At 36.1% G+C, this 21,834-nt stretch overlaps 1 protein-coding gene across 1 annotated transcript in view; it reads right to left on the bottom strand.

Moving 5' to 3' along the window:
* slc24a3 (solute carrier family 24 member 3) overlaps positions 1 to 21,834 on the bottom strand; it is a 92,362-nt gene that overhangs the window by 54,215 nt on the left and 16,313 nt on the right. Inside the window, exon 2 of the mRNA XM_051126044.1 lies at positions 12,478 to 12,618. Coding sequence (XP_050982001.1) covers positions 12,478 to 12,618 — 141 coding nt within the window. The remainder of the gene's footprint in view (positions 1 to 12,477; positions 12,619 to 21,834) is intronic.

Here is a 21,834-nt window from a genome sequence, read left to right as displayed (position 1 = left end):
ACTATTATTTCCTTTTATAATAATTCATAACATAAATTTAAATTATAGATACAGTATCTGCAACATAGCATAAAACTATATTTGCATTATTTGCTTTAAAATGCTGTGCCTGTATGTGCATCATCCTCAATTCTCATTTTTAATATCTATTTTCCATACAAATACGCACACACAGTCTTGCACATTCTGACCTTCTCTTCTACATGTGACAGAGCTCCTCGGGCCAGTGCATCCTCCTGAATCCACATTAGCACTGTCCTCAGTCTGTCATACTGTCCGCAGGCTATTCTTTAGTTAGAGTTACATCACAACGCCACAATCAAACACACACTATATATACACACATTCAACTTGCATGCTTTATTGAACTCCAAACGCACATGCTGGTAATGTGATGTAAAGCACTGTAATGGAATGATAAGACTCTTTCCAAATGGAACAGTAATGCAAGTATAAAAGTAATAAACTACTGTTAAAAAGACAGGGGTAAGTAAGATTTTAAAAATGAAATAAATAAAAAAATACTAATAATAAAATAAAAAATAAAAAAAACGAAATAAAATAAAATAAACATACTTGAGCACCAAATCAGCATATTGCAATGATTTCTGAAGGAGAAAAAATAAAGATTACGTAAAGATCATGTGACACAGAAGACTGGATTAATGGCTACTGAAAATTCAGCTTTGCCATCATAGGAATAAATTGAATTTTAAAATATATTCAAACAAAAATAGCTTTAAATTGTAATAATATTTCACAGTAGAAAAACTAGAAAATCCTACCCCATAAACATGGTATCATATGTCACATTAAATTTTGCCCCATAAATCATCCCATATTTGAGGCGATACGGTAAGTGGAATTTATGATATTTGCCTGGTACACTGTAAAAAATAAAAAACACAATTTGTTGAGCCAGCTTAAAATAATTTGTTACCCTGCTGCCTTAAAATTTTAAGTTCAGTCAACTAAAATAGGTTTATTCAACTTGAAATGTTAAGTTGTACTAAGTAACAACTTAGAAACTCCAGCCTGCCTGGACTTAAAGAAACAATATCCCCTCTGGGAATCGTGCTTACATGAAGCATTTCTCTTTTTTTCATATCCTGTGCCTCAGCATTTCTCAGAAATCTCTCCTCAAAGGGACCGGAGTCACAGGAAAAACCTGGTTAGTCACAGTGAAGAGGACAACAAATATCTGTTTGAGCGTGTCTAAAAGATCCAGGTTGAGCCACCAGGGAACGTCTCCTGAGAAAGCCTCTGTTTATTCTGAGTGATGCGCTTTTACTTTGAGTTACTTGTTTGTCTGATGGTTGCTCCGAGTCAGCGAGAAAGAGCGGGGCTAAGGTAAAACATGGAAACAAAAAAGCACCTTAAGGGTTCTCTTTCTCTGCTTTGTATTTGTGGCAGGAGGGAGGCTGGACCAAAGCATATGGCTTTGAAGCAAAGTGGAAGTAGATCTGTGGGTCTCCATGGAGATGTTCTCATGTACTAACCAGTATAGGATTAAAAAAAAAAACAATAAATATATAAATAAATAAACAAAAACACAAACGAACTACATACACTAATAGCACTGTTTATTTAAAAATCTACACAGTCTTGCAGACTTATAATTATTGTTAAATATTGTAAAATTTTACACTGTTGTCTAAATAAATACAAAAAATAAAGCACTTACAACTAAAATCAATCATTTTAAATGCTAAAAATGAATTTATGCATTACAACATTCAAATGTGCAGTATGTAAATGTTGATATGTGACCCTGGACCACAAAACCAGTACTACATAGCACGGGTATATTTGTAACATTAGCCAAAAATACATTGTATGGGTTGAAATTATTGATATTAAATAATGATCATGTTCCATGAAGATATTTTCTAAATTTCCTACCATAAATATATCAAAACTACATTTTTGATTAGTAATATGCAATGCTAAGAACTTCATTTGGACAACTTTAAAGGCGATTTTCTCAATATTTATATATATATATATATATATTTAGCACCCTCAGATTCCAGATTTTTTAAATAGTTGTATCTCAGCCAAATGTTGTCATATCCTAACAAACCATACATCAATGGAAAGCTTACGATTCAGTTTTCCAAAAAATTGCTGTTGACTGGTTTTGTGGTCCAGGGTCACATATTATCTTAATATTACAGTGTTGTTAAATTATTAGTGTTTTAAATGATTATTAGGTTATTAAATTATTAGTGTTTTAAATGTTAGATGGCAAAAGTAAACTAAAGGTAAAAACAGAATTGAACATGCATAATTAAAGATCCAATTTTGACTGATAAACTAGGTATAGTGCTGCCAGCAAGATATTTAAAAAAAATAATAATATTTTTTATTCAGCAAGTACACATTTAATTGATCAAAAGTAACAGTAAGCACATTAATGTTACAAAATATATTTGTAATAAATGCTATTTTTCTGACCAAAAATCTAACCAAACTTTTAAACAGCAGTGTTAATTAAAAAATGCCTAATAATGGCCAATAACTAACACGCTATATGGTGCATTCATAGTGTGTATGTCTGTAGGAGCGAGGACTAAAATGGAGAAACAGAGAGGCAAACACAGAAACAAAGCATGAATGAGTGAGTGACAGTGCAAAAGAGAGAGACAAGCTGTGTTTATAACTGCAATATTGGCGTTTCAGTAAAGCGCACGGCCAGCACATTTTCAGTGCTTTCTCTACTCTGATTGTGCAAATGCAGCTCAAATAGCCAGAGAAAGAGATCTGAAACTGAGCCTTTGAGGCGCGGGAGGTGTAAACTGTAAACAAAGGCCATTTAAGAGCATACAACTTGTTTTTCAGAAGACACGGTCCAAATCAGGAGTTCCTATGAGAACACTGACCGCTTCCATGTGTGTTCAGTGAACACTATAGGATGAATGTAGAGGTCTGACAAGTAAGCAGTTCTGCTTTATTAGGGGAACATGAATATGACTGACACAAGAGGAAAAAGCTCTCTCTCAAACCACAAAACAGAGGATAAAGGCTATTATTTGTCCAGAACCAAAAAGGGCAAGTTAGTTCACTTTGCAGCTTTCCATGAACAGCTGTAGAAAGTTCAAGTGGTAGAAAGTGGTTAAATGACCAAGCTGTGAGCGGCATGCCGAATGTTCATCTTTCATAATGTGCCGTGCTTGCTTTCTACGTGTGTGTGTGTTTTGTGAATGTGTGTACAGGATAGCCGCCTGCCTATCTACCCACGCAGAATCGCAACATGGGCATCCCACTGATTAATCGCTGTTTCTTGTTCTTTCTGGACATCTCTATTCATTTCCGGTGTCCCTTCTGTGTCTTTTGGCTTTTGTGTGACTGTATTCTGTGCTGTTGTCTTTGTATCCTCTTTTCGGGCACGTTTAGACTTGCGTAATGAGACTTTGTACATTTATAATTAAACCCACAAAGCTAACATGAAAATTGTGTGGTTTATCTGTGGAACGTAGTTTAAAAAAAAATCTTGCAGACTGATAATTATTGTTAAATATTGTAAAACTGTACAATTGGGGCTTAAGAGATAAAGTGGGCCACAATGACTTGTCATCTCCGCAGTAGTGAGGCACCTGAAGATACTTGTTTTCCATTTGAATAGCTTCATTTGAAAGTAGACATTTCACACTCTATAGCTATATTTTTCATGTCTGTATTTATAACGTTTTTTTGCTTTCATTATTTTACAAAAGCACAGTGTTTTGTTGGTATTCTGAGTGCACACAAATAAATGTACAGTCCTTACAGATTCTAAAGATGTATTACTTTTATCTGTATGACCAAAAATGACAGTGTTTTAAGTCCAAGTGACCGTACTGGTGCCTCCATCTGTCATGCAGTGAGCGTGCTACTATTCAGTTTCCACACTCCGCACAGACACTTGAATAGCACACCTGAATAGCAAGTTCCTACTACTTCCATATTTTAGATGATAAGCCATATTTGACATCAGTGCATGACAGGCGAGCTTTTGGATGTCCTGCCCAATGTACTGTATTACCACATAGACCAGCCGTTAACATTTTGTCCATCACAAACTGCAGGACTTTGGCACTTTCTGTGGATTTTCCCCCTCCGACTAAGCGACTAATACAACTTTGGTCGACCAAGCCTCTTCTCGTCGACTAGGGTTGGGTATCATTTGAATTTTATTGATTCCGATTCTGCTTATTGATTCCGATTCTTAACGATTGTTACGATCACACCTCAGTTGTCTTGACTACCGTGTTACAACAATTCCTAGTTTTGATTCCAATAACATTAAAAAGTTAACAAAAAATGAGGTCAAACATTTTTATTCTGTATTTTTACAAAGCTTTATGTTGCAGCTGAATAACATGAGCAAAAATCAGCAGCCTACAAGACTTGTTTTAACTTAATTTTGTTTTTAAATTGTTAAGGCAAGTAAACAGTCAGTAATAAAATAGGAACAAGCAAATAAATTAACTAATTACAGGTACAGAAATTAAAATCAAAAGCTTAAAAACTCTGCATAGTTTTCTTTTTTTTTATAAATATAATATAGATTAACTCATTAAAGTTTAGAAAGATATTCAGTCAAGATCAGTGGAAGATTTTTTTGTTCCTACATTAACATTAATGACAAGCAGCATGTTTATTAGGCTGCTGTCTCTTTAACACTGAATGCACATGGATCTAAAAATACAGTTACACATGCGTTTTCTTTCTCATCTGTTTACTTTCACTTTCGACATAAACGGCTGTGTTTATGATGATATACTGTTGTATTTTGTGCATATTGGGCGGTAGATGTAAAAAAGGTAAAAGAGAAGTTAGATCCGGCCACTTTTCCTGCAGTAGAAATGAAGGGAACGGTTTGAGAACAAACACTGGACCGCACCTGGACCGTTGTTCAAAGTGCTCGTGCTTCAAATGTGTGTGGTGCACACAAACAGTGCGCAAGTTTTTTCCCTTCCTGTGCTTAAATCATCTGATTTTAAACTTTAAAATTGAATTAAAATGCAAACGCAGGAATTATTAGGCAGAACCGAAATGCAGGTGTCTTATCGAATACCCGGTTCTTGGAAATTTAGAACCAGTTCTTGATACCCAACCCTATCGTCGACTAACGGTTAGTCAACTATTAGGGGGCAGCCCTATTAATAATGTTACAAATATTTGTATTTTTAAATTTAATTTAATTTAACTTAATTTTTTTATTTTTTAATGGTTTTAGTTAAATAACCCTTGGGTGAATTTTGCCTTTAATAGCACTAAATAAATTAGATGACTCATAAACCTTTCATGTGACAAGAAAATGTTTTGGCTTAGCACTAAAATGATAAAAACCATATTGAAGACCACCTGACAAAAGCATGGCAACTGCAAAGAGGAAATAAAGAGAAAATAGACAGGTGAAAAAAGGCGAGAGCAGGCATTTTAATCATCTGCCCGAGCCTTTATGTGTAGTCACATTTCAGCTGAGCAGTCCTACACACTCTCTCTGCCGTAAGCCTAATGTCAGCACTGCTCTCAAAGGTCAGGTCACATGACTCATCTGCTAGCCAAATGTCCAACTGCGTACATAGAAATACAAAAACAGGAGCACACTTCAGTTAGAGGAAGAAAACACAATAAGAAAACGATGGCAGAGCAACTCTATCACAGCAGGATGGCAAATGCAAACACTTTAATAGCATAAGCCGTAATTGTTCAGATCAATAATTTACTTTCATTAAATGACTATATTGAAGTATTTAACACAAATCGATGAAATCGTCAAACAAGCAGTCTCTGAAAATCAAATCCAGTGAGTAAATTTTTGGGTAAAGTTAATTTCTGATATTGGTTCAAAGGTCATAATCTATTATCATGGCTTCCAGTCAATCACTGTTATTGCTTGAGCAACAAATGCTATGTGACAGACAATAGGAGTTGATGGATGAAGAGATAATTAACAGCTCATTAGCTTCAGTAATCAAGCTAATGACGGGTTGTCTGATTGTTATGATGCATTTGTGAATATTCAGGAAGCGCTGAGGAGGATCTGTGCACAGGATCCTGAAGATACACGGGAGAACGCATAAAAAATTAAATGACTACACGTACGCTAAGGATGAAAGAATGCTGAGAGAGGGAGATTCTGCCTGCAAAGCCCAATAAAAGGAGAGAAAGAGAGAGCATACATTGTCAGGAATAAAATTATAATCATTTATTAAATAATTATTAAATATAATTATAACACTTGTTAAATTTGTATTTATTTGATGACAAATACAGTAAAAACAAAGAAAAATACAATTTAATCAGTTCTTTCTATTTTAAAGAGCAAGTCATATGGTATTTTAAACTGTCCTAATATTGCGTTGGAGTCCTCTACAAGAGGTTTAAATGCGTCTCAGAAAACAGTGTCATTTTCTCAGAACGTACATTTATACATAAAGTCATTTCTCAATGATTTCAAAACGATTTGTTCAATCAGTTCTGAACGTAATGTCTGTAAAACCCTCCCTTCCATAAGCCTACTCTGCTCTGATTGGTCAGCTGGCCAAGCCTGTTGTGATTGGTACAGAAAGGGTACTTGAGCAAGTTAGCAAGCGCTGCCCTCAATGTTGCCAAGTCTGCGGTTGTTTTTGATGTCCACGAGTTGAAGCGACCCCAATAACGCCATATTTAGCCCCTGGAATGTAAATATACCCAGGAAGCTCTGACAAAAAATGGTATTTTACACCCCGGAATGCAGTTTTTAACAGACTGAACTAGTTTAGGGCTAGTTTTAAGTAGCAATTGGGCAGGTTTTGTTGTGAAAACCTGGCAACCCTGGCTACCATTGACAAAGCATGCACCAAAACAATAATATAGTGCTCCAATCTGTTCTTAAAATAAAGACAAAAACATTTGAACACTTATGCAATCGAATCGTGCCCACAGTTAAAGTTTAGCTGCTGAACTGTAAACACTTAACAAAACAATAACGGTGAATACGTTAGCCGAGTGCTAACATGACTGATGAACTGATGAAACAACACAGTTTGTAAACCAAAATATGTCTACATTCTTTATTATTACACAACGGCAGTCTACATTAATCAACACATTCTTAGGAAGAAGTGGGTTCACAGTGAATTATCAGAACAATTTCAGCAAGACAGTAATATTGTGGCTTACCTAGAAACCTAAAGCTGCACTACTGCAGGTATACATCACATATTAGCACAAAAAACTTACTATTTTGAGCACTCAGTTGAAAATGTACACATAACATATCAATCGTACTTACAGGTTGTGGTTCAGAGACGCTTGTTGCTCCAAATAAAGAAAAGCAGAAGCCAATGAAGATAAAAGCCCATTTCGAATTGTATTCCTGTGGTATTGTGGAAAAAATTAATTTGAACCACTGATTCTTTACATTATCATCTTTCGGCAATGAAAACAAAACAAACTTGCTTTCACAGCACAGAACACAGCGTCTTCTTGACATGATGTAAACACAATAACTAGCGGAAGTTTTTGTGGGCAGGTCAGAGTGTTCGTATTTCCAGGCGTGGATTATGCAAATATTTTACCTAGTGATGTAAATCGGTAACAGGCAGAAGATTCGAAAATATAAAAATTTGTTAAGGTGGCTCTGAGTTGACTCTTTCTTTCGAGAGACAATATCTTTGTTTATCATGCACTTTTTTGATTATCAACTTCACAGACTGTTTACAGTGAAGGATAGCTACGTTACAAACTGCAAAAAATATATTTTTAGAAAACCCATACACTGTAAAAAAACAAAAACACAATTTGTTGAGTGAACTTAAAATAATTTGTTACCCTGCTGCCATAAAAAATTAAGTTCAGTCAACTCAAATAAGTTTAGTCAACTTGAAATGTTAAGTTGTACTAAGTAAAAACTTAGATATTTGTGTTTGTTAAACTTAACAGATGGGTAAGTTGAATCAACTCAAATATCTAAGTTGTCACTTAGTATAATTTAACATTTTAAGTTGAATAAACTTTTTTTGAGTTGTGTGAACCTAAACTTTTAAGGCAGCCAGGTAACAAATTATTCTAAGTTGACCCAAATTGTTTTTTAGTGTATGGCCTGCTCTTTAAAATACATTACACAATACATATTTCTTGTTACGGCAAAGCTGAATTTGCAGTTTTACAGTTGTTAGGGTCACATGATCCTTCAGAAATCATTCAAATACGCTGACCTGGCACATTAAACATTTCTTATTATTATTAATGTTGAAAACAATTGTACTCTCAATTCTTTTTGTAGAAACCAGGATCAGGATTCTCTGATGAACATTAGTTTGAATACATGTTTAAAATAAATGCTATAAGTATGAATGTCTTTACTATCACTTTTAATTAATTCAATGCAACTTCGGGTAAATAAAGTATTAATATTAAAGACAAAACAAGGTTATTTTGTCTCCAGTCTAATATCACTTTGTCAAAAATAGCCTAAACTCTTGATGTACAAGTTTCTTGCAGCCATGAGACGTCATTTTGTCAATCATCACAAGTTCAGGAAAGACTCTTGTGGTCTGTAATGATAACTTAGGGCATTCATTCATACATTTAAACAGTGTTGTCATTCCCAAGTAGTTGTAAAAACCAGGTTTGAATATCAGGATATGAGCAAGACTTATTCTCTGGTGTAATGTGTAGACCTCTACAGCTGTATTAAAGAAAGAATCGTTTTGAACAGCAGAGTAAGGAAACCCTCAACCTGTGCCAAGGCGCCAGGCTGGTGTTGGAGACGGGTGGGGGAGCGGGCATCTGGACACGAGCGAGAGCTTAAGAGCACAGCTCACTCTTTAACGGCGAGATCAAGGAGATGCTTGGCAAGAAACACAGCCTCCTAAAACACCAGGACCCCACTTGGAAACATTCACCCAAATCCGCCCACAGAAAAAAACACAAACAAAAGCAGGCAGGCCACGCTGTGTTACGGACGCAAAGCTGCTCCCTTTACACCTCATAACAGCAGAGCCGGGCCGTTACACACTGAGCTCACTGCAAACACAATGGCTCCCCATGGAAAATGACCTCCTGCTCTGTTTTATTTCTGGACAGATGTCAAATCATAAGTTTTGCTCTATCTCACCATGCATAAGACTTGACATTCCTCTGTGTTCACTGCAGATTAAGTGTTTCCCTCAAGCCTAAAACACTCCCTTTTTCTACTTTAACCACAAATAAAAAATAAAAGCCATGCCAACACATATAAAATAACAGTATTTATGACATACAGTGGCCCCAAAGTATTTGGATGCTCAAGCCTCATTTAAAAATATACGTATTATTTCAGTGCAATAGAACCCAAATATCAAACTAAGTGGCTTCTGCAAACAAATAACAATCAAGTCATTTCCACAATTAACTTCACTCTTTGAGCCATTTTTGCCTTATTTTAAACAATTTTGTATCTTAAATTTGAATATACACTAATGTTCAAAAGTTTGAGGTCAGCAAGATTTTTTTAAAAAGAAATTAATAGTTTTATTCAACAATGACCTTAAGAAACTATTACATAAATCTACAATGTGAAAGCTGTCAAAAACCAGATGGTTAAATGTGGCTTTAAAATATTCTTTATGGTCAGAACATGACAAACACTTCATATTTTTTTTAATTCTTCACACTTTTCCAGTCATTTTTCCTTAACAAAATAAATATCTTCACTGAAAAAAATAATTTTTAATTTTGCATGTTTTAATGAGTAATATTGTTTCAAATCAAGAAACAGGTTTGTGTTACTTGACAATATTAATAATAAAATAAAAAAAATGTTGTCTCTTAGAAATACACATTTGATAGTAGCTGGAGGATACAGATGTAGATTTATGTTCATTAGCAAAATCAGTAATATCTGTAAAAACTGTAGCAACCTTATTTTTATATGGTGAAATTTAATTATTCTGACTGTTTGGGTTTTTTTTTTTTAACCATTGCTCTTTCATAGTATCATCCATAGATCATGATAATAACAGTTAAAACCACAAATATAGCACCTCAATACCATAGTAAAAATGTAATATGGTTCCTATGTAACTTATTTGCATGAAAAACAGTAGTTGAAATACATTTAGTATAAATGCATAACCGCTATTTAATCACAAAAAATACTGTAATTATATTCCATTAATCCTCTGTCAGTACATTAATACATATTAATACATGTCTACATTAATAATGTAATAAAATTCAGTGCAAATATACCCACATTTCTGAAACAATACCACTGTGCAGTTAGTGTTACTACAGTAAATCCATGGTAAATGATGGCGATTTGTAGATTAAAAAGCCTTCTGACTGTATCGTTGTGCACAGTGTTTCTCCTGTTTGTCAGCGCTGTTTCATCTGGCTATAAATGAATCATTTGTGTTCTTTACTGAATTCAAGCGCTTCACATTGCCACTGTTTAGAGACCGAGACTCAGCGAGTGAATGCATCTGCTCTACGTAAGTTTGCGCCGTACCGCAATTTGAACTTTGATCCGAGGGGATAAACGGTCCGAGTGGCGCGCTTTGACTAGCGCTCTTTTGTTCTGCCTTTGCCGCATAAATATTATATCGAACATTTATCAAATTCTTGTTACCGTTCATCGAGGAAAGTCATATCGCGCAATTTTACCACAACACAACTCAGAAAATAAAATACTTTGGGTTGTAATTTTCTGTGGAAGGGCAACAAGTGAAGCTATGTAAGTCTTCACTGCTTTACTAGTGATAAGAAGAGAAAAAAGAATGGGAAGATGCTTGTGGATGAATAAAACTTCCTAAAGACCCATGTCTTTGTTCTCTCCACTTTAGCCCTGATGCCTTTGAGGCTTTTAGTAGACCACAGCTACTGAAAGAGCTTACAAATGGATGAGACAAGAAACGCTAGATGCCATCCTGGCAGGATGTAAACATACAGATGCTTGTCATTACGTCTCAGCCACTGAGGGAGCTTCTCAATGTGGATTTCACAAGATATCCAGAAGCATTTTGACTCCTTGTGGGGGAAAAGCAATGGTATAGCATTTGGTTTAAACCTATGCTTATATCTATCATCATCTGTTGCCTTTCAGTAGCTGTGGTCATTGTATTTATTTTGTGAGTTGTGTTGTGGTAAAAATAGCAACAAGAAGTGCCAGTAGCTCACCAAGTGCCACCATTTCATACCATCGAAATATCATATTCCAAAATATGTATGTATAATATAGATTTTTTAAATAATTCATGGGTATTCTACCATGTATTTCAGTGAGAAACATCATTATATTTAGCCATACAACTCTAAATACTCAAGGTCCCTTTTAATACAAATGAATTTGTACATTGTTACAGTTTCAACATTGTCCAAAAACTTTTTGGCGCCACTATATAAAAACATGTATACAATCAATCAACCAAAACCCAGCTGTATGAATTTGTATGAAGTTCCAGAGCAACAAACTAACTGAGCAGAGAAGTGGAATCAGATACTAACAGTGTGCTGTAGTAGATCCCGTCTACGGCAAACGCATTGCAGGGGGGAAAGAGGAGAGCTTTGAAAGAAGAGGGAGACGGTCAATCAATAGACCCACACAGTATCGATGACCCCTTTGTTCATCCTCGCCTCTCCCACAGACCTGTTCTAATTGGCCTCTTCATATCATCCAAGAGCGTGGCGCACAATGTAGCCTAGTGCATCGAATTACACAGAAGATCTACACCAACCGTGCAAATAAACAATGAATAACAATGAGAAAATATAATGAGGAACAGATTGGAAACGTCAAATTGTTTATACTAATTCAGTCACAAATTAAAAGTGGGTGTGAATGTGTTTACCATGAGATCTTGTACAGACATTAACCAAATTTCAAATCAAACTCATCCATTGCAGTTGACAGAATTGTGTTCTGTGTTCAAGAACTCTTTCATTAGCCTTAATGTCTTCATAAGGTGACGTGTCTGGTCTTCACCTTGGACAAAAACCCACTGTTGACCTTTGAACTGATCACTGCTCACGGGTCTCTATGGTTTGAAATAGACATTATGTTCTCTAGCCAGCGCGTCCCAAGAGAAACAATAGCAAAGTCTGTGTCAGCGAGATTACTCACTCATACGCAACAAAAGAGTCAGTGTCTGACTTACTGATGACAGGATAGTCCTGATACAGAACTAACACCTCTGTGGACTCACAAACCAGAGGAGAACAAAAGACATGAGAATATTATTCATTTTAGAAAATACTTGATATTAAGATTCACAGAATCTAATTCACATTCCAGTATGAAAATTTTACCCTTAAAAAAAACACAAAACAAAAAAAAAACACGGAAGTGAAACTTTTTGCTCAATCATATCGAGGTGTTGTTTCCAATGTGACATTAGTCATCTGTCATACTAAGTTCCTTAAAAAAAAAACAATAGCATTCCTGTTTCATCTGTGCTATTGAACCAAAAAGAGCTGGCAGACTGTATGAGGTATTTTATGTGTGTGTTGTGCTAAACTTCTTACCAGGTGGTGTGCAGTTCTTTTCAGCATTGGGCCCAACCTGCACCTCATCAGTGTAGTTGCTGTCAATGTCAAAGTCCTGCAGCAGCCTGCGACTCTCCCACCTCTCGCTATCTTCAGCTGAGAAACTGGAGATGCCATAACCTGTGAAACACATAGAAAAAATATTGTCATTAATGATGGCGAGATTTACCAACTTATTTGGGTTGCAAAAGACATGACAAATTGTAATATTTGACACAAGCCCTCAAAATAACTTGGATCCCCCCCAATATTAAATATGTTGAATGAAATTTAAATTTTAAAAAGATTTTTTTAGTTAACTCACCAGCAGACTAATTTAGCATTAAACTTTAGTAATGAGAACTTCAGTAATTAGAATAACCATGAATGAATGCATATTTGTCATGTTAACTGAACTTAAGACTGGTGGTCGTGCTAAAGATATAGTTTGTAATTTAGTGTTTCTAGAAAAAAGGGGAAAAAAATGAAAATAATACTGATAACAATTCTACTACTAATAACAATATAAAACGCACTAAGGATTAATGAGCTGCTGGGTTCATGAATATTAATCATCTTGTTTGCGTTCACTCAAACTGATTTGCTGAAATTAAAACAGGGACGATAATAGGTGAGCGCCAGAATTATAATAATATTATAATAAATTATTGTAACGTCACAATTTATTATCAGTAATTGTAACGGCGATGTAACGAGGCAAACAGTAATTTCTTTGATTACTCATTACTTAAAAAAAAAATGCCGCCATTAGTAAAGCTGTTATTTCCATCAATTCCCAGCAGGCACAAAACGTCCTAAGTTTATATTTGGTTAAATTTCGGTTGTGATGTCAGGTTACCAAAATTCTATGTCAATTCAACGTTTAATGTCAACGTTAATTTGACGTCCAATACCAACACCAGCTGACATTGATATTTGTTGTTTTTAGGTTGTGTAACCAAAATCCAACTTTAAGTTAACGTAAAATGGGCGTCAAATACTGACATCAACCCAATTTTCATTCTCAACCAAAATGTAACGTCTGTCCAACGTCAACCTGATGTGATACTAACATCCTGTGCCTTCTGAATGAGTGATATCCATGCTGGTTGTGTAACAAAGCATTGAATTTGAACAGTTCAAATTACATATGGAAAAGAGAGTATTTCAGTAAGTCACCCCTCTTCCTTTCTTATTCTGTGAGTGTGACAGTCATTTACATTTATTAAGTACTCGCTTTTATCCACAGACCTCCGACAGACACACTTGATGTGTGTAGGTGTGACACTCGCAACCAAAACTGAGTTGAGATGATTAGGCTAATGAAACATCTGCCTTTTTGAACATATAAAAATGACTGATGGCTGCTGGAAATACATGGGCCTTGAATCTCAAAGTGAGAATTACAAACTTCTTTCCAATCTATTATTATCCAGAGTTATAATACAAATTAAAATCCCCAACACAGCTGAGTCTCACAGTCACAGTTCTAAGTTGGGCTCATGGCAGTGTTGTTTTGGGCAGGTTTGACCGGTCCAGCCCAGTATTACTGTGTGATATCTCCTATTCACACTGCATTCACAGGGACACAGTGAGCCAGAATGTGTTACATACTGTTAAACTCTCACAGGCTCCACTTCTCATTTGCGTTACTGTGAGCAGCAGAGCCCCGGAAGTCAGCTGGCGAATATTCATGAGGGCCGTCTGTGGTGCGGAGTGAAGCCGAGGCGTAATAAAAGTGACATCACGCGGCGAACGCTCCTGCGGCAGCGCCTCGGTCCGGGCTTGTCTGGGCTGGGAGGGGGTGATTATTCTGGCAGCGCTGTCATCTGGGTCGCTCTGTCCTCAAGCGCCTCTGCCCTTACTCCACTCCGCTCAAACGTCTTCCTGCGCGACTCTTTTCAGAGCGCTGGCCCCCACTTACCGCTGCAGTCGCTATAAATAAAACCTCTATATTTATCAAAAAACAGCACTCACGATGGGGTTTCGGGGCTGTGTGGTGCATTATGACGTGACGCATTTTGACATTGTGATGTGACGTGAACGGCGATACAAAACTGGGATACGATTGTAAGGAGAGCCTCAGAACACCTTGTTCTTCTTCTTCGGCACTGATAGGAAACTTGAGTTTGTCTTCATCAACAAAAAGACAAAAAAAGGAAAAAACTGATCCAGGCACTGACATTCCTAGTGGAAACTGTTTAATAATTCATCGCCCCCTGAGATGTCAAAAGAATCATGTAGTGAAGTGAAGACGGTTGTGACACTTTTGGAAAATGTGACACCTTTGCGTCTTCCTCATAGTAAAGAGACAGCAGCGATCTGTCCAGGACATGAGAGACGAGCAAGCGAAGCACAAAACTGAGCCACACAGACGCTTCATCAGTATATGATCCCTCCGTATTTCAAAGGGGAATTCATCGCGTCGCTTATTTGAACACGCTGTCTCTGTTGTTTTAGCGCCTGATTCACTAAAGGCATTATGTAAATTAGGTAGCGGCACAAATGTGCTCACAAAATCTATGCTGAATGCATTTTGCATGCTGCAATTCTTGATTTTGCAGGTCAGTTCTTAGAGGATGCAACAGACAACAGTCAAAGTCCTTTTCGAGGAAAGTCATTTCACTCGGCGGCCATATTTGGAATGCCTCTGAGCAGTTATTTCAGGCATGCAAGACTTGAGAACCTGGTCTCATGACGAAAACGTACCTGTGGGAACATTGTCGCGAGACGTGGAATACGTACCAATAACTACATATCACTGCAGTTTCCAACAGAAATGTCCACTGAGTGACGCTAAAAGAGTGCATGTATATATGGTATGTTTTATCTGACGTTGGTTTTGTATGTGTCACCGCAGTTCTGTCTTGAAATGTTGTTGAGTGCCGCTACAATTCTAATGTTCCATGACGATTTAAAATATCGTACCATCTGCACTACACCGAAACCTACCCGATGAACAAAAGTGAACGTGATGTTAAAAACGCAATCGCAAGCATGTAGTTTTAGCTTGTTTTTCGATCTCTCATCTTTCAGCTCTTTTGTCATAAGTGAGTCATGTTTTTCACAGGATTCATACACAAGGATTTGACATTTTAAATTCAAGTGGCTGCACTACCAAGCAAGCTTGTTACGTCCAGATAGCGAAACATATCAAGCTGTAATCTAGGGATTATTAAATTTAATGGAACCATTAAAATGGAATCCAGAAAAGTATTGAAAAAAAAAACAGATTTTGATCAAAATAAAAGTATAAAACACAATTAATTAGACAGGCTTTTTGAGTAATAAAATGTAATTTAACCATTAAAACATTGTATACAAAAATTAAAATGGAAAAAAACATTTGGAAATGAAAAGGATTTTATAGGGCCCTATAATTCTAATTTTTTTTTTTTTTTTTGTGGTAATAAAACTAGATATAAGTGAACAGTAGCCTTTAGAATGACTTAAAAATACATAAATAATATCAATGATGCAATAATAATTAGTTTAAAGTATCAAAGCAAGAAATCATTTGGTTTTATTTAACAAAACTGTTAAAACATAATGTATTATAAACAATGGAGCTAATGTACATTACGCATTACAACAAAGGCCTGTAGAGGACGCATACGGCCTTATAATACTTTCTACACTTTACTGCGCGATCGGGCAAGTATGTAACCTACGCGCATGTAAGTAATTAAAGCACATAAACTAAACCTGCATCGCATATATTTATATATTTAACTGAATCACAGCATTTGTGAATTCACAATTATGCAACTTCCGGTATTTTGCCGGTTGCTCAATGCGGGCAAAATTAAATTGAGGATTTTTTAAAAAATCGAATAGTTAACTAGAATCAACGAATTGCGACAGCCCTACAATAATTATTACTGTATACGAAAACAACTACAAGTGCTTGCTGTTTTACCGCCTGCAATCATATGTACCTATTGGTATGTATTCCGCGTCTCGCAAAAAATTATTCCCACAGGTACATTTTTGTCATGAGATCAGGTAGCTACTTGAATAGCGAAATATCGAAATTTTAAAAACTTGATAATTACACATAATGGATTTCAAATCAGCTACAACACTTGGCATGAATTTTATTTTTTTTCTAATGCTCAAACAACCTTTAAAAATGCCTATTTCAAGTTGGTCCAACCAATGCACATGTGCAGTCCCAAGCATGTGTCTCAGGACACTAGCTGTTTCTATGGGAACTGGAATTTCTAATGGCAGCTGCAGTGACGCAATGACTTTGCCAGTTGGCGACTGCCTCTTTTTTTTTAGAAGGTGGGACTTATTCTGATATTACACACTTTTTCCCATTACTGGTAATATGAGTAAATCTTGGTAAATACATGGTCTTTACCTGTATTTATCAAACTGAATGGGGAAAAGGTGTGGTTTCAATATTTCAAATCAGCAATAAAATAGTACCATAAATGAATCTAAATGCTGAAATGTATAATGCTGAATGATTGGTAAAAGTGTGCTTTATACGTCTGTATAAACACTCTTCTCCATCATTTGTTCATCATTTGATTCTAATATATTTACCTCTTTTAAATAAAATTCAATGTTGATTTCAGAAAGCAAATAGCATCGAGTTTTGTGAATAAGGTGCAGAAAAGAAAGCCAGTGGATGAAGGGTTAGTTCATCCAAAAATGAAAATTCTGTCATTGATTACTCACCCTCATGTCATTCCAAACCCATAACACCTTTGTTCATCTTCAGAACACAAATTAAGATATTTTTGATGAAACTTGAGAGCTTTCTGACCCTGCATAGACAGCAACACAACTACAACGTTCAAGGACTAAAAACAGTACAGGTCGTGAAAGGTAGTCACAGTGCATCCAGGTTTTAGAACGACGGCTCCTGCGTCAGCGGCACAACATGCGTGCTTTGAAGGAGACTGACATGTAGGAGAAGAAATTGTGAATAAAGTTGTTATTTTTGTTTTACAGTTTTACAAGCTATAAGTATTCTTGTAGCTTCATAACATCATGGTTGAACCACTGATGTCACTATTTTATTGATATCCTTCCTACCTTTTTAGTAGTAGTAGTTGCCTTGCTGTCCATAAAAGGTCAGAAAGCTCTCGGATTTCATCAAAAACATCTTAAATTGTGTTGAACGAAGATCTTACAGGTTTGGAACGACACAAGGGTGAGTAATTAATGATAGAATTTTATTGTCTTTTTATGTCTTTAAATGTCAAATATGGAGCCTCGTTAAACTGCACTATGGGTGGTTAGTAAATAAGGTGTATGCTGTTATTGCAACTGTTGAATTAGTGAATTAGTGATTCATTTCTCACTCTACAGTGCTAAAATGTAACTAATTGTCTAAGTAATTAACCATGTAGGTTCTAACCTCAAACGCGTGATAAAGAGGAATGTAGCAGCTCCATTAGAGTGAGCAGAGCTCTGGCTCATTGTGCCAGCTTCATTGGAAATATTGTGTTTCTCTCTGACATGCTGCACAGAAATGGCATTACCTGTGCAGCGAGCCAGAATGCACACTGCACACACTCATGCGGGGGGAGGCAGGAAGTTACTATGGAGATGTGACGTAACCGCAGAGACCAGAGGAGAACAGTGACGACATCACGCTCAGATGAACACGGCTAATCACACACAGAAAACACAGCAGTACACGTGCAGAGTCAAAACCCCAAAATGCATGAAATAAAGAATAAGGCATAAGCTCTATCTCTTAAAAAAAAAGAACATTGCTTTTGCATTACATTTTACATGAAGTGCATGCAAATAACTGTCATTTTCCTTAAACATTTATATTAACACAAGAAGAAGTCTGAGATACTCCACAGAAGTAACAAATGTGAAAGTCTCAGCATGCAGCTGCACCAGAGAGCCTAAGGCACCTCTGCAAGAGACCCCATTAAAGAGACAGTCCCTCACTGAGATTGAAAATGCACATGTGGTGACTTGTGGATTATTTTTCTAGCTGTATAAAAATACATTATGTAACAATGAAGTTTCACACACCTTTTGACCAAAGTTAACTTTCATGACTTCGAGCCATTTGAGTTTGTGATAACTATAAGGATTTATATATGTGACCTTGGACCACAAAACTAGTCTTAAGTAGCACAGGTATATTTGTTGCAATAGCCAAAAATACACTGAACGAGTCAAAATGATCAATTTTTCTTTTATGCCAAAAATCATTAGGATATTAAGGAAAGATCATGCTCTATGAAGATATTTTTCTAAAATTCCTACCATAAATATATCAACACGTATTTTTTGTTTAGTAATATGCATTGCTAAAATTTAATTTGTATAATTTTAAAGGCGATTTTCTCAATATTTGGATTTTTTTTGCACCCTCAGATTCCAGATTTTCAAAAATAGTTGTACCTTGGCCAAATTTTGTTCTATCCTAACAAACCATAAATCTTATTTTAAAAAATTTCATACAAATTTGACCCTTATGACTGGTTTTGTGGTCTAGGGTCACATATGTATGTGTGTATATATATGTATATGTGTATATACTGTATATATATGGTTTCTATGTGCTATTGCACCAGCCCAGAGCATGTCTGCAGCATCACTTATATCACCTTTATTATGAAACCAGTGACCATTTCCAAAAACATAATATATTACATAACCAGGTTCTTCATCCCCTTCTTTGTTATATCTACAAAGACAACATGGTGTATGTCATAAAGCAAAAACCCTCTAGCATGTTAAATGCCCAAACCCTAGAGATAAACATGCATGCATTAAATACTTAGTGTTTTACAATAATACAGCATAAAAAAAATATAGCTGAAAGACAAGGACGCATTATGGCAAAGGACCTCCCTTTACAAAGAAAGAGCCGTAGGTGCTTGTCCTGATGTTCAAGTAATTTCACAGAGAGCAAACATGACTAAGACAGATTATGCAACTTTACTCTTTTTACTGCAGTGCTATTTCGGGGACGCTGTTTGCAGATGCAAAATTATCTTGAATGAGGTCAAATTACAGAATAATCTATAAATTAACGGAAAAGTAGGGCGACTTTAGTGTCACTGGATGCACTTGTCAACCAACAATAATGCTCATTAAAGATTTACTCAAATATGATACTGTAACAGGCAGCATCATTAATGGAAAGGGTCTTATTTACTTCTCAGTAGTATTTTAGTCACTTCTAAGTAATAAATAATAAGGCCTCTAGGTGCATATGCCCCAAAGAGAGCCACAGAAAGTACAGATCATCATTCCCAAGAGTCCTCCATTAGTTATTTGCCACATATCAAAAGCTATCTACCTGCAATACCACACTAATTTAGGACCTGTTAATTGAAGTTCCTTTTGGTGCCACTAGTGGTGGAGAAATCACATGCTTCACCTTTAACCATAAGGATATATGACAAAACTATTTGCCTTTATCAAATAAAATGAATTTTAAAAGCAGGTGTTTATATAACTAAGTTTAATGGTAATGGTCTACAAAGAAAGCCTGTCACTAACAGTGCTATTTCTATGAAGAAAGCTTGCAGATGCTTGTGCTATATACTTTAAACACTGTCAAAGAGAAAATAGATTGCTCTATCTGGCCACATCTGCAGCACATCACCTGAGGACCTGTCCCACAGAAGACTGTCCCAGATAGCAGCTGTTGCGAAGAGGAACTACCCGGGAAATTCTATCCTATAGATTCAAAGTGCCCTTACACATCCGACCCCATACTGTCAAAGTGGATAAATATAACACTGCATACTTCCACTCTGCCAAAACCGTAATTACCTAGTTTATCTTCATTAGGCCAAAACTTGAATATGGGACAGTACTAGTCAAACAAAGTTAGGGAGAGAGGAGAGGTACAAACAAATCAGAAGAGAAAAGCAAGGTAGAATTTAAGGTGTTGTGGAAACACTGTCTTACATTAGTGACGTAACAGAAGGAAAACATCTGCTTGGATAGGAAACAGGGAACCCAAGGGACCATTAGGGAGTAAATATCAAAAAAAGTGTAAAATTAATAAATAAATACATAAGTGCGGCTTTAGACCAATATTTACTGTGAAACAAACTAAAAATGAAAAAAAATATATATATATACACAAGTGTATTAAATTATATGGGATTTCATGAGTGCTGGTTATATTGGAGGGTCTCAGGAAAAGCATGGGAATGACCTGTCTAAGAATTGTACAGTATAGTTAATGATCAGACTACGGGGTAAATGATTAAACAAACCATCAGGAGTGAATCTATCGTGGTTATATATAAAGTCAGTGATTGGCTATCAGTAATGGGTCGTTTATGGATGTGACAGGCCATTAATAGTCTCATTAGTGACTGCTGGCGGTGCGGCTCCTGCTGTGCATGTCTGCTGTCAGCCAGAAGAGCTGGACAAGAGCCTCATCTCCACCGATCAATCTTCAAAGGACTGGAGGGGCAGTCAGAAAGAATTGAGGCTCTGGCTAAAGCAGTGAGAGAGATGGTTTCTGGGGCGTCGCTCAGCGTAGCATCACTACTATATCATACTAAATGCATACTAAATTACAAATATGGAGATAGAAAATGACTACAGTAGTAGAAGTTCTCAAAGGTTAACTAGTTGAGTAATGAGGTCTACTGATTTAGCCCCATTTTAATATTTTTGATGTTTTTATATCCAATTAGAGCCAGGTAAACCCAAAACCTGTATAATTACACAGTTTTGAACAATGAAAGGAGAAGGCCACTTCCAGAACAAAGATTTACAAATAATGTACTCACCCCCTTGTCATCCAAGATGTTCATATCTTTCTTTCTTCAGTCCTAAAGAAATTATGTTTTTTGAGGAAAACATTTCAGCATTTTTCTTCATACAATGGACGATTTTGAACTTCCAAAATGCAGTTTAAATGTGGCTACAAACGATCCCAAATGTGGTTGTAAATGATCCCAGCCGAGGAAGAAGGGTCTTATCTAGCAAAACGATTAGTTATTTTCATTTTTAAAAATGCACTTTTTAATGCCAAACGCTCATCTTGTCTTACTCTGCTTGGACTGTTTTTGTTCTGGTTCATGACAGTTAGGGTATGTTGAAAAATTCCCATCTCATGTTCTCACTCAACTTTGAAATTGTCCTATATCGCTGGTTTATCTTTTTTGTTAAGGGTGTTTGATCTTCTTTGCATGTTTATGTTGCAAAGACTGGGTCGGTACTTCTGCAGTGATGTAGGATGATTTTGAAATGATTTTTTAAGTTGACGGAGAAAATACGATTGGAGTTTTTCGACATACCCTAACTGTCTAACTGTCTACCCTAACTGAGAGAAAGGCAAGACGAGCGTTTGAGATGAAAAAGTATTGAAATCACATATGAAAATTACAGATCGTTTCACTA

Source organism: Labeo rohita, chromosome 13 (assembly GCF_022985175.1).
Source record: "Labeo rohita strain BAU-BD-2019 chromosome 13, IGBB_LRoh.1.0, whole genome shotgun sequence".
In the NCBI taxonomy this organism is placed as follows: Eukaryota; Metazoa; Chordata; class Actinopteri; order Cypriniformes; family Cyprinidae; genus Labeo; species Labeo rohita.
The sequence above is the reverse complement of the archived record's forward strand: the minus strand, read 5'-3'. Positions and strand labels throughout refer to the sequence as shown.